General features: G+C 44.9%; 2 protein-coding genes across 2 annotated transcripts in view; both read left to right on the forward strand.

Annotated features, from left to right (window-relative positions):
• The first annotated feature begins 6,536 nt into the window (after positions 1 to 6,536).
• Positions 6,537 to 12,737, forward strand: part of LOC124666258 (protein RADIALIS-like 3) — a 31,701-nt gene continuing 25,500 nt past the window's right edge. Inside the window, exon 1 of the mRNA XM_047203601.1 lies at positions 6,537 to 6,592. The gene's annotated coding sequence lies outside the window, so the exon portion shown is untranslated. The remainder of the gene's footprint in view (positions 6,593 to 12,737) is intronic.
• Positions 6,585 to 7,126, forward strand: LOC124666256 (protein RADIALIS-like 3). Its single transcript, XM_047203600.1, has 2 exons — positions 6,585 to 6,915; positions 7,077 to 7,126. The coding sequence occupies exons 1-2, from the start codon at positions 6,650 to 6,652 to the stop codon at positions 7,096 to 7,098; spliced, it is 288 nt and encodes a 95-aa protein (XP_047059556.1). The 5' UTR covers positions 6,585 to 6,649; the 3' UTR covers positions 7,099 to 7,126.

A 12,737-nucleotide genomic window follows, 5' to 3' on the forward strand; every position in this document is an offset into this window, starting at 1 on the left:
CAAATTATATTCTATCACCTTGCAACAAGGTCTTAGATATCACATATATATCATACCTTGATTATTTCTGAAAACTAAATTTTCAGCTCCTTACTTTTCAAACAGATTTGAACTTCAAGTTTCACGGAGACAAGATAACTTTAGGTACTAATTGAAACCATAGCTCTTTGAATCAACAATGTGAGGTTTACTAAAAGTTTGCAATAGGACTTAATCATTTCTTGATTCTTTAACAATACGGTACCAGTCCGTAAAGTTTATTTTCAGATTTTAACAGTATTTCTATCTCAATAACAAGACTAGCGCTTGGTAGAAAAACGGATGCCAATACTACAAATTAATTCAAAATACTACTCAGACTATGTTTATGATAATTAGTTCATGTTTTAATCTAATTACTAATGAACTCCCACTTAATACAACATCCCTCATAGTTGTTAAGTGGTACACGATCCAGATCCACTACACCAAAACCGATCATCACGTGAGATGATGTAGCTTCAATGGTGAACATCAACATGTTGATCATATCATCCATATGACTCGTGTTCAACCTTTCGGTTTCCGTTGTCCCGAGGCCATGTCTGTACATGCTAGGCTCGTCAAGCAAACCCAAGTATTCCGCGTGTGCAACATGGCTTACACCCGTTGTATGTGAACGTTGAGTCTATCACATCCGATCATCACGAGATGCTTCGAAACGACGAACTATATCAACGGTGCATACGAGGGGAGAACAATTTATTATCTTGATATTAATGTGAGGGATCATCTTATAATGCTACCGTCGCGATCTAAGCAAAATAAGATGCATAAAGGATTAACATCACATGCAATTCATATGTGATATGATATGGCCCTTTAGTCTTTGCGCCTTCGATCTTCATCTCCAAAGCACGGACATGATCTCCATCATCAACGGGCATGATCTCCATCATCGTCGGCGTAGCGTCAAGGTCCATGGCGCCGTCTTCATGGTTGTTCACCTCATGTAGCAACTATTACAACTACTTTGAAATACTACTCAACATGAAATTTAAAGACAACCATAAGGCTCCTGCCGGTTGCCACAATACAATAATGATCATCTCATACATATTCATCACCACATCATGGCCATATCATATCACCAAACCCTGCAAAAACAAGTTAGACGTCTCTAATTTGGTTTGCATATTTTACGTGGTTTAGGGTTTTCGAGTGAGATCTAATCTACCTACGAACATGAACCACAACGGTGATACTAGTGTTGTCAATAGAAGAGTAAATTGAATCTTCACTATAGTAGGAGAGACAGACACCCGCAAAGCCACTTATGCAATACAAGTTGCATGTCGAGCGTGGAGCAAATCTCATGAACGCGGTCATGTAAAGTTAGCCCGAGCCGCTTCATCCCACTATGCCACAAAGATGCAAAGTACTCAAACTAAAGATAACATAAGCATCAACGCCCACAAAACCATTGTGTTCTACTCGTGCAACCATCTATGCATAGACACGGCTCTGATACCACTGTAGGGATTCGTTGCATAGAAAACAAAATTTTTCCTACCGCGAACACGCAATCCAAGCCAAGATGCAATCTAGAAGACGGTAGCAACGAGGGGATTATCGAGTCTCACCCTTGAAGAGATTCCAAAGCCTACAAGATGAGGCTCTTGTTGCTGCGGTAGACGATCACTTGCCGCTTGCAAAAGCGCGTAGAAGATCTTGATCACGGCGCCACGAACGGGCAGCACCTCCGTACTCGGTCACACGTTCGGTTGTTGATGAAGACGACGTCCACCTCCCCGTTCCAGCGGGCAGCGGAAGTAGTAGCTCCTCTTGAATCCGACAGCATGACGGCGTGGTGTCGGTGGCGGTGGAGAACTCCGGCGGAGCTTCGCTAAAGCACGCGGGAGCTATGGAGGAGAAGGGGGCGGCTAGGGTTTGGGAGAGGGGGCTGGGGGCGCCGGCCTCAAGGGGGCTGGGGTGGTGCGGCCAAGGTGTGGCTGCCCCCCTCCCTCTCCTCCTCATTATATAGGTGGAAATCCCCAAGTGTTGGTATCCAAGTCTTCGAATAAGACCCGAAACCAAAACCTACCAAAGGGACAAAACCTACCCAAGGGGGGAATCCCACTCAAGGTGGGACTCCCACCCCTTCCTTGGGGGTTGGCCGGCCACCCTAGGGGAGTCCACCCGGGACTCCTCCCCTTAGGGTTGGCAGGCCATGCAAGGTGGAGTCCCTCCGGGACTCCACTTTCCATGGTGATTTCTTCCGGACTTTTCTAGAACATTCTAGAACCTGCCATAAATGCACCGGATCATTTCCAAACTTGGAATATGACTTCCTATATATGAATCTTATTCTCCGGACCATTCCGGAAATCCTCGTGATGTCCGGGATCTCATCCGGGACTCCGAACAAATATTCGAACTCCATTCCATATTCAAGTTCTACCATTTCAACATCCAACTTTAAGTGTGTCACCCTACGGTTCGCGAACTATGCGGACATGGTTGAGTACTCACTCCGACCAATAACCAATAGCGGGATCCGGAGATCCATAATGGCTCCCACATATTCAACGATGACTTTAGTGATCGAATGAACCATTCACATACGATACCAATTCCCTTTGTCACGCGATATTTTACTTGTCCGAGGTTTGATCATCGGTATCACACTATACCTTGTTCAACCTCGTCTCCCGACAAGTACTCTTTACTCGTACCGTGGTATGTGGTCTCTTATGAACTTATTCATATGCTTGCAAGACATTAGACGACATTCCACCGAGAGGGCCCAGAGTATATCTATCCGTCATCGGGATGGACAAATCCCACTCGTTGATCCATATGCCTCAACTCATACTTTCCGAATACTTAATCCCACCTTTATAACCACCCATTTACGTAGTGGCGTTTGATGTAATCAAAGTACCTTTCCGGTATAAGTGATTTACATGATCTCATGGTCATAAGGACTAGGTAACTATGTAACGAAAGCTTATAGCAAATAACTTAATGACGTGATCTTATGCTACGCTTAATTGGGTGTGTCCATTACATCATTCATATAATGATATAATCTTGTTATTAATAACATCCAATGTTCATGATTATGAAACTAATCATCTATTAATCAACAAGCTAGTTAAGATGCTTACTAGGGACTCTTTGTTGTTTACATATCACACATGTATCAATGTTTCGGTTAATACAATTATAGCATGGTATATAAACATTATCATAAACACAAAGATATATAATAACCATTTATTATTGCCTCTTGGGCATATCTCCAACACGGATCACGCGCTATCAGCGCTGACCGCCCAGATTCGGTGGGGACCCCGTCTGCAGCTGGACGCGCTGCCGGTTCCCGCGCCCGCGCGACTCCGTCCCCTGCGGCCCGCGGATCGTCTGCGCCCCGCGCGTCTGCCACACCGTCCGCCGGCGCCACACCGAGGGAATCTTCTGCCACAGCGGATCCCGCGCTCAGCAGCTCACATGCGCCCTCTGCCGCCCACTCTACCGAGTCTGGCGCTGTCTCCCCAGCCGGATCCTCTGTGCCCGCCCGCCCTGTGCCCCAAGCTGCTGCTCCGACTCGCCCTACTACACGAGCATCATCTGGAATTGTTCGTCCTTGTGAATACAAAGATGGCACGGTTCGCTGGCTTCTCTCATGCACATCTGGTGAACCTACCAATCTTCAGTCTGCTCTTGCTAATCCTAATTGGAAAGGGGCTATGGATGATGAGTTTAATGCCCTTATGAAGTACAAGACATGGCGTTTGGTTCCTCCGGGCTATGGCAAAAATGTTATTGACTGTCGTTGGATTTACAAGGTCAAACACAATGCAGATGGATCGATTGATAGATACAAGGCACGCCTGGTTGCCAAAGGTTTTAAACAACGGTATGGGATTGATTATGAAGACACGTTCAGTCCAGTTGTCAAAATTGCTACTGTTCGTCTTGTCCTGTCTATTGCTGTTTCTCGTGGATGGAGCTTGCGTCAGTTGGACGTCAAGAACGCGTTTCTTCATGGCGTTCTGGAAGAGGAAGTGTATATGCGACAACCACCTGGGTATGAGGATCAACGACAACCAAGCTATATTTGCAAACTTGACAAGGCGTTATATGGACTGAAACGAGCACCTCGTGCATGGTATTCACGGTTGAGTGCCAAGTTGCTTTCCCTTGGATTTGTTGCTTCCAAGTCTGATATGTCATTGTTTATCTACCGCAAGTTCAATGTTAGTATTTTTATGCTTATCTATGTGGATGACATCATTGTTGCTAGTTCCTCTCAAGCTGCTACAGATGCCTTGCTTACAGATTTGCATAAGGAGTTTGCCCTCAAGGATCTTGGAGATCTTCACTATTTCTTGGGCATTGAGGTAGCACGGGTTGATAATGGTCTTGTTCTTAATCAGGCTAAATATGCTCAAGATTTGCTTACTCGTGTTGGCATGGTTAATTGCCAAGGTATGCCTACTCCATTGTCATCCTCTGAGAAAATTTCAGCTCATCAAGATGATCCTCTAGGACCGACTGATAGTTCAAAGTATCGAAGTATTGTTGGCGCCCTGCAGTATCTTACTCTCACTCGTCCAGATATCTCCTATGCAGTTAACAAAGTTTATCAGTATCTACATGCGCCTACTACAGTACATTGGACTGCTGCTAAGCGTATCTTACGCTATGTTAAGCGTACTCTCACAGTTGGGCTTACTTTTTCAAAGTCTACTTCCACTCTAGTTAGTGCTTTTTCTGATGCTGACTGGGCATGGAGTGTTGATGACCGTCGGTCCACGGGGGGATTTGCTGTATTTGTTGGACCGAACTTGGTTTCTTGGAGTGCTAAGAAGCAGAATACAGTGTCCCGGTCCAGCACTGAAGCAGAGTACAAGTCTCTAGCAAATGCAACAGCTGAAATGATTTGGGTGCAGTCACTCCTTGCTGAATTGGGAGTTAGGCTAACACAGAGACCATGTTTATGGTGTGATAATCTTGGAGCAACATATTTATCTGCCTTCCATGCAAGAGCTAAGCATATTGAGATCGATTTTCACTTCGTCAGAGAACGGGTGTTGAAAAGGCAATTAGAGGTGAGGTTTATTCCCTCAAAAGATCAAGTTGCTGATGGGTTTACCAAGCCACTTTCTTACCGAGCCTTTGAAGATTTTAAGTGTAATCTCAACTTGTCGAAGTTGTGATTAAGGGAGGATGTTAGAGATAGAGTTGTAAACGTATGAGACTAGGATTAGTATAGAATCCATTGTGTTTACGACACGTATTGTAACCTCCTATATAAATCAATGAAGAGAGCCTCGGAAGATCATCCGAGTAGTCTAATCCTACCTGATCGATATATCAAGTTTTACAATTGGCTTTTGTTTGATCAATGGATCAGGAGCGGTGTTGAGTTTGAACGTAGCATAGGTTTTTGTCGGGTTAAGCAAGACACTAGCTGTCTTTTCTTTGAAAGAAGACACGACATGTTCTTCATAGTAGAATACATGAGCGTGTCTATGGGAGAAGTAGTTGCACACTCTATGGTACATCAGCTTGATTAATTGTTTGATTTTCTTTTTTCTATAATAGTTACAGAATTAAATAAATTGGCACGTGAATGTGCCTAACACTCTGAATCCATCGATAAAAATGCTCACGAAATTTTAGAAGGGTAGAAATTGGCACAACTTTTGCTAAATAGGGTAATTTAGGATGAAAAATTTCTAAATGGGGTAATTAGTGTCAAAAATTTCGAAGTAAGGGGTAAAAACTGGAATTTACTCTTATATATACAGTCTTTGTGACAGGCTAAATCAAGAAAACAGGCCAAGTGACAGGCTATATACGCTGACGTTCATTAGATTTTCAGTCTTTGTTTCTCCATTTCCTTGTGTTCTCATGTCATTAGGTAAGTGCATATCTTTCTGTAGAACTTGTAAGGCTCGATTATTGTGGTTGCGGCTGTGTTGAGCTGAACTTTTTCTTTCTTTTCTATCTATATTAGCAATACGTGAATAAATAATGGTTAACCAAACGAAAGGAAATTAGACAACATCTAGTTAGATAGATTACGAATCGATCTAATCCACCTTAGAGCGGAAGGGAGCCAGGAACAGTGGTCAATAATTCGTCAGAATATCTGCTCGTGTGGTCTCCGATTGTACACATGAGCAGTGTCCTGAGGCCAGTGGCAAGTCGCTGGGATGCATGTCACGGTAAATATCCTCCTATCAACAAGGAACCGGCGTAGGTGTTGCGTATCGACAAGACCTAGCTATGTAGTCGTAGATGGAGCCGGAGGAGAAGAGATAAAAAGTCGAGAGATCTCCACTTCCCTCGGACGCAGTATCTTTTCTTTCAGCACACTCGCAGCATTGTGGCTCTCCACGCTCTGGCTCACTTATGCCTTATTCTCCATGTCTCCGTCTTTGAACCCACAAGAGAACCTTCAGCTAGCCTTTGTTCCACTTCCAGCACCTACGGGCATCCTATAAGTACCAGCCCTTCCCACACTCTTCTCTTCACAATCACAAGCCTAACACACATAGCTATAACCCATCGATCGATTACTAGGAACTTCAGTTAGTGAACTGAGGAGATCGATCGAACAGGCCTTTCAAATTCAAATAGAGATCATAGTATTTGGATGGCTTCGATGTCGATGAACTCGTCGAGGCCGCAGTGGACGGCGAAGCAGAACAAGCAGTTCGAGCAGGCACTGGCAGTGTACGACAAGGAGACGCCGGACCGGTGGCACAACATTGCGCGCGCCGTGGGTGGCAAATCTGCCGACGAGGCCAGGCGCTACTACGAGCTGCTCGTCGAGGACGTCAAACGCATCGAGGCCGGCAGGGTGCCCTTCCCGGCATACAGGTGCCCCGATGGCGCCATGGGCGGGTTCGAGGCCGATAGGTACGTCGTACTGAGGAAAGGCAACCCCTCTCCAAGAGCACTCCCAAATTGATTCTGATTTTATCTCGCATGGTTTACTAAGCGGTAGATTTATGGAGTTTATATAGAATTAGCTGTCTGCCTGCTGTCTGCTAATATGGAAGCTTTTGCTCTACTGTCAGGCTAAAGCACCTGAAGATATAGGCGGCATACATGAATGACCATGAAGCAAGTCGGCCTATCCGCCATCATGCGCGCGTCTGCCCACAAGCAAGGAACTGGAGCATGCATCGATCGACATCCGATCATGCGTGCATGTAGATAAGCAGGAATTACTAATTTGTACTTACATCAATCTATCTCTATACTATCCGTCTCATACATAAACAAAGAAAGTTAATCCATATACATATATATTTGGTATCGCCATTCGTCTGATGATGTTTGTTGTTTGACGAAACATTTGCCTCAGTTGAATGCTCTTCAACTTTTAGATGGTTGATACATGTATCACCCATGATGTATTTTTTTTTTTGTAAAACTTCAACTTTTAAATAAAGCAATAAAAGGCCGTATCCATCAATCGATGCAGAGGCTGGGGATCATGCCTCCTTTTTGAAAAAAAAAGTTGAATGCTCTTCACCACTTCTCTAACTGTACATTATGAAAGATAAACTAGAACAATTTATACCGATCAAGATGTTGGAATGGAAAAAGTTGTAGAGGCTGTCTTCACGGAATCGTACCATGGACTATGTACCTTCCACAAATGTCAAATGCTGTCATCTAGACCTATACGTCATGTTTACCAAATATAATTGTAGAATTTTCCATGTTGAAGACCCCTTCTTAGTTTTTGTAGGATACAAGAAGGGAAATCTCTTTCTGGTTATCTTCTCTCGGCATCTGTTTGAGGACTTAGCCACGAGAAATTATAAAAAAAAATGTTTGACGAAAAAAAATTCTACTCCAAAAGGCTACCTTTTGATTATGAAATCAGTGTCCGCAGAATTCACAATTGAGTCGATCTAGCGGTACTCAAACTTATGAAAAAATTAGTATGGAAATTGGAAATACGTGTGTCATGAGTCGATCTAGGTTAAAGTAGAAACTAGTTACTTTTTCTCCGCTTGCTTTTGAGTAGTCTAAAAAGGAACGTACATGGGGTAGATTAGATTCAAGATCAGTGCACAGTTCAGAATAATAAGTTGAAAGGTTGGAGAAGGGGGAAAATATTCCAAATACCGACTCGGAATCATGCATGGGACCTGCAATGTGATATTGTTCTCTGCAAAAACAAGATATGGATTCCAATACGGGAGAACCTCTTTCTGGTGATAGAATCTAATGTTTTGCAACTTGCAATTGTAGAATATTTCAACTGGCCGTTCGATGTAAAAATAATATAGTTCATTCTTCCCGACCAGCAGCAAACGTAGCCAGTAAACCAGTACCACAGTGTCACACTTGTATCATATCTGCATTACATAATTGTCGTCGTGAGGAACAGACAGATGCCATAGGATGGCTTATCTTGGAGCCGAATGGACGCTAGAGGATTCGGGGGAGGGTTTGTGACTAGATGGACGAACTTCCGGATGCTTTCCTCAAGAACTTGGCCAGGGCCAGAGGTAGAAGAAGAAAGACACAAGGATGAACTCGCTCTAGATCACCATGTTCATTGATCTTCACAGGTTACAGGTTTTTCTCTCTTCACTGGATCGCGCGTATGAAAGAGGTTGCCCCCTCTCCTTATATAGGGGAGAGGGTGGCTTACAGAACAAGAAACCCTAATGGGATCTTTGACTAGACAAACTACTTTACAAAGATACTTTATAAAGCTACTTTAATCACAGATGACGCCGGGGTCTTCTTTAAACATGGAGGATGACGTCCTCCGGCTTCTTTGACCGTCATCCTCTTCTTTGTCTTCAAGCCTTCGTTTAAAGCTACTTTGCTTAGCTCATCCTTGTCCTTTAGCTCCTGACGGAATCTTTGACCAGTCAGCCGACATGCCCTTCCTTCTGGTGCGCCGGTATCTTTCCTTCCTGGTTCCGGTATACCCCTCTTGGGGATACCGGCTTAGCCTTACTTAGCCAAACTCTATCTTCTTATTCCGGTATGAACATTAAACCGGTATCTTGAAGGGTGAGACCATCCGGTATGGCATACCTTTGGCATACCGGGGGTCATCCCCCCAACAATAATGTACTATTTATTTTGGAGCACTTGAAAACTTGTCTAGTCGTCAAAATGATCGAAAAAAGAGATATTATATCTTATCTCACCGCCTCTTAAACCAGAGCATTCACGCATACAACAGGGTTTCATGTATTACATAGTTCGAAAAAATAGACTGAAGACAAACATCTGAATCATCATTATCATTATAAATACAAATTAAGTACGACTACCATCGTCAAATTTTTTCCAGGTGGATCTAAAAGAAAATATTTCTCCAAGTAGTAGAGAGCTATATCACCAAGGCTTCCTTCAGGTAGCGGCAGTGACCGATCCAGATACCGGATGTTCAATGCTATTTTTGGAAAAAGAAGTCTTGCTTGTTTCTATCCAATTCAATCTTGTTTTCCTTGAACTCCAGTCTGCGCAAGAATGTCCAATACTGCATGAACTGCAAGACATAAGTATATCCTGATTGGGATGACGGCTAATGATATTTCTGGCAAAAAAATAACCACTAGTAGAAAAAGGGCCTTTAGTCCCGGTTCACAACGGGCTTTAGTCCCGGTTGTGCAACCGGGACTAAAGGGTCGCGACTAAAGGCCCCCCCTTAGTCCCGGTTGCTTACGAATCAGGACTAAACACTACGGGAGAACTGGACATTGCCGTGCGCCCAAATCGCACGGCAAAGGCGAAATCCGCTCGGCAAAGCCTTTGCCGTGCGGCCGTGCACGGCAAAGTTTGCTCGGCAAAGATCCGGCCGGCAAAGCCATCTTTGCCGTGCGTCGTGCAAAAATCGCACGGCAACGCCTTTGCCGAGCGCCCTAGCTTTACCGTGCACTGCGCAGTCTTTGCCGTGCCTCCTTCTTTGCCGTGTGCCAAAATTCTTTGCCGTGCGCCCCTCTTTGCCGTGCGCTTTCCCTCCAACACGCACGGCAAAGAGCTGTTCTTTGCCGTGCGCTTCCCCTCAACACCGCACGGCAAAGCACCCTACAGCAACAGCAGGTGGCAGCGCAGTGCACAGCTGGGCAGCCTTTGCCGTGTGCATGTGCACGGCAAAGAAAGCCTTTGCCGTGCGGCTTTCTCTTTGCCGTGTGCATGTGCACGGCAAAGGTGCTGAAAAATTCCAGCTTTTTGCTGTTTCCATTTAATTCCTGCACATATAATTCACAAAATAGATATATATTTCCAGATACATATATAGCACAATATATAGACATTTGCACATCATCAACAACAAAGTTCAACCACTAATAGTCCAACAAAGTCTATACATAGAATGTTCCATACAATAGTCCAACAACAACAAAGTCCACCAACAACAAAGTAGTCCAACAACAAATTCATACATAGAATGCTCCAAGTCACACAACAAAGTTCATACAAGCAACGTCAACCTTCGCCACTTCCTTGTCCTCCACTTCCTTGTCCTTCTCCACCTCCTTGTCCTCCATCTCCTTGTCCTCCTACAAGTTCATATATAGATGCATAAGTGGCATGCAATGGCTAAAATTGACATGTAAGAACTAGAATTGACATGGAAGAACTAGAATTGACATTGAATGGCTAAAATTGAACATAATCGCTAGAATAGACATGAAATGGCTAAAATTCAACATAATGGCTAAGAATGACATGGAATGGCTAAAATTGACATGTAAGAACTAGAATTGACATGGAAGAACTAGAATTGACATGGAAAGGCTAAAATTGAACATAATCGCTAGAATTGACATGAAATGGCTAAAATCCAACATAATGGCTAAGGATGACATGGAATGGCTAAAATTAACATGGAATAGCTAGAATTGAACATAATGGCTAAAATTGACATGGTTGAATGGCTAAAATTCACAAGTGACATGGTATGGAAGAATTAGAAGTGTAGGAGAACTCACCTAGAAACTGCTGCAGGCTCCGGATGATGCCCGTATTGTTGACGGTCAAGCCAGGTGTCAGCGGGCTCTGACTTGGCGCTCGCTGGAGGAGCGCCAACACCTGCGGATCAGGCACGGGGATCTGCAATATCCAAAGTTCGGTTAGACAACAAACAAGATTGAGATGGAGATATTAAGTTAACCACTTACATAGTTGGGGAACATAGGAGGACCCGACGTGCTAGGAGCACTACTCCCCGGTGGGGAAATCACCACGACCTGGTTCATGAACATCTGCTGGAACATCTGCTGTTGTTGTTGCATCTGCAGCAACATCTGCTGCTGCATCTGCACGCTCTCCCTAAGCTGCTGTTGTATCTGCATCTTCTCCTCTTGGTTCCTCCGTTCCCTTTCTTCCATCTCCGCCTACGTTGTGTTGCCGCGATGTCAGTAACATTGCAATGGAAAACATGTAATAAAGCGTAGAGGATCGACGAAGAACTTACCCGTAACTTCTCGATAGCTAGGTCCGAAGCCCGTGGGCGGGTCTCTACCCGAGGCTGCTCGCTCGTACGCCCACGACGGATCTGGCGTAGAGATGGAATGGTCCTTGGGTCGACTAACCCGTCAGCAATCCATAGGCGGCCACCCTTCTTGCCTTGTCCCGCAAGCACCGCAACCTCAACGTCAAACTCTTCGGTGGTTGGATCGGCGTCTTCGCCGTGCTTGTCCTTGAACTTCGAGCGGTACGCGCCACACTGGCCCTCCGCTAGGTCGTTGACCCACAAGGACCCCGTTTCAGGATGCGGCTCCTTCCTGGTCTTCGACTTTTGGAAAAAGCCAAACAAGTTTGGTGCCACGCCTGTCTTCACTTCCTGCAAAAGAGTACATGCAATTAAGTGAAGAGGGAGACACTTGCGGGGCTAACAATAACATAAAACGAAAGAATGAAGAAACCACTTGCTCACCTCATCCGGCAAGGTAAGGGCCAAGTTCTTGCTGCCCAGGACATGTGATCCACCTCCCATCTCTGAACGCTTCTGCTTGCCCTCCTCGTGCTTCCGGGCGTACTCGCGGGATGTCCACCATATGACCATCGCAAGAAAGCACGCCCTGTCTTCCCCGACGTACTGAGGAGGGTTCTACATACACAAGATAGACCCATTATTAGAACATAAACTACATGAAAATGCGGAAATAAATAACACGAAATGCTAATATACCCGCAGTGTACCGCCATGGTGCCATGAGCGTATCCCGACAATCAGCCTTACTCATCCAAATTTTGCGCTCGGCGTGCCGAGCCGCGGACGCACTGGACACGTGCCTCGTAGTGCATGCCGGTCACCCTCACCCTGCACAACTCGTGTACGATAACGTCGCACGCAATTTCCTCGCCCTCAGCCCTCTTGAAGTATTTCTGCAACCATGCACATAGGTAAAACAAGATGAATTAGAGCAACTATTGGTAGCCAAGAAGTGTTTGAATGCTAAGAAGCCAAAAGTCACGTACCCAGAAGTGGCGGACAACCCGCTCTTGCATGTTTCCGTACTTGCCGCTAGGATCTTCCGCGTAGCTGTAGTGCTTCCAAGTCCAAGCCACGTCGCGGCCACCAGTAGGGAGATTGACAATCCCGGGAAATGCTTCCTAATTATGCCTCCAAGGATGTTCGAGTACTCACGTGTCGGCTTCCTCCTCGGGTCGCCATACTTGAACATGTTGCACAACGAAATGCCAAAATCGAGTATGCATGTGATAAAAATTTGTATAATGATAAAAATTTC

The sequence above is a fragment of the Lolium rigidum genome, chromosome 6, assembly GCF_022539505.1.
Source record: "Lolium rigidum isolate FL_2022 chromosome 6, APGP_CSIRO_Lrig_0.1, whole genome shotgun sequence".
Classification (NCBI taxonomy): Eukaryota; Viridiplantae; Streptophyta; class Magnoliopsida; order Poales; family Poaceae; genus Lolium; species Lolium rigidum.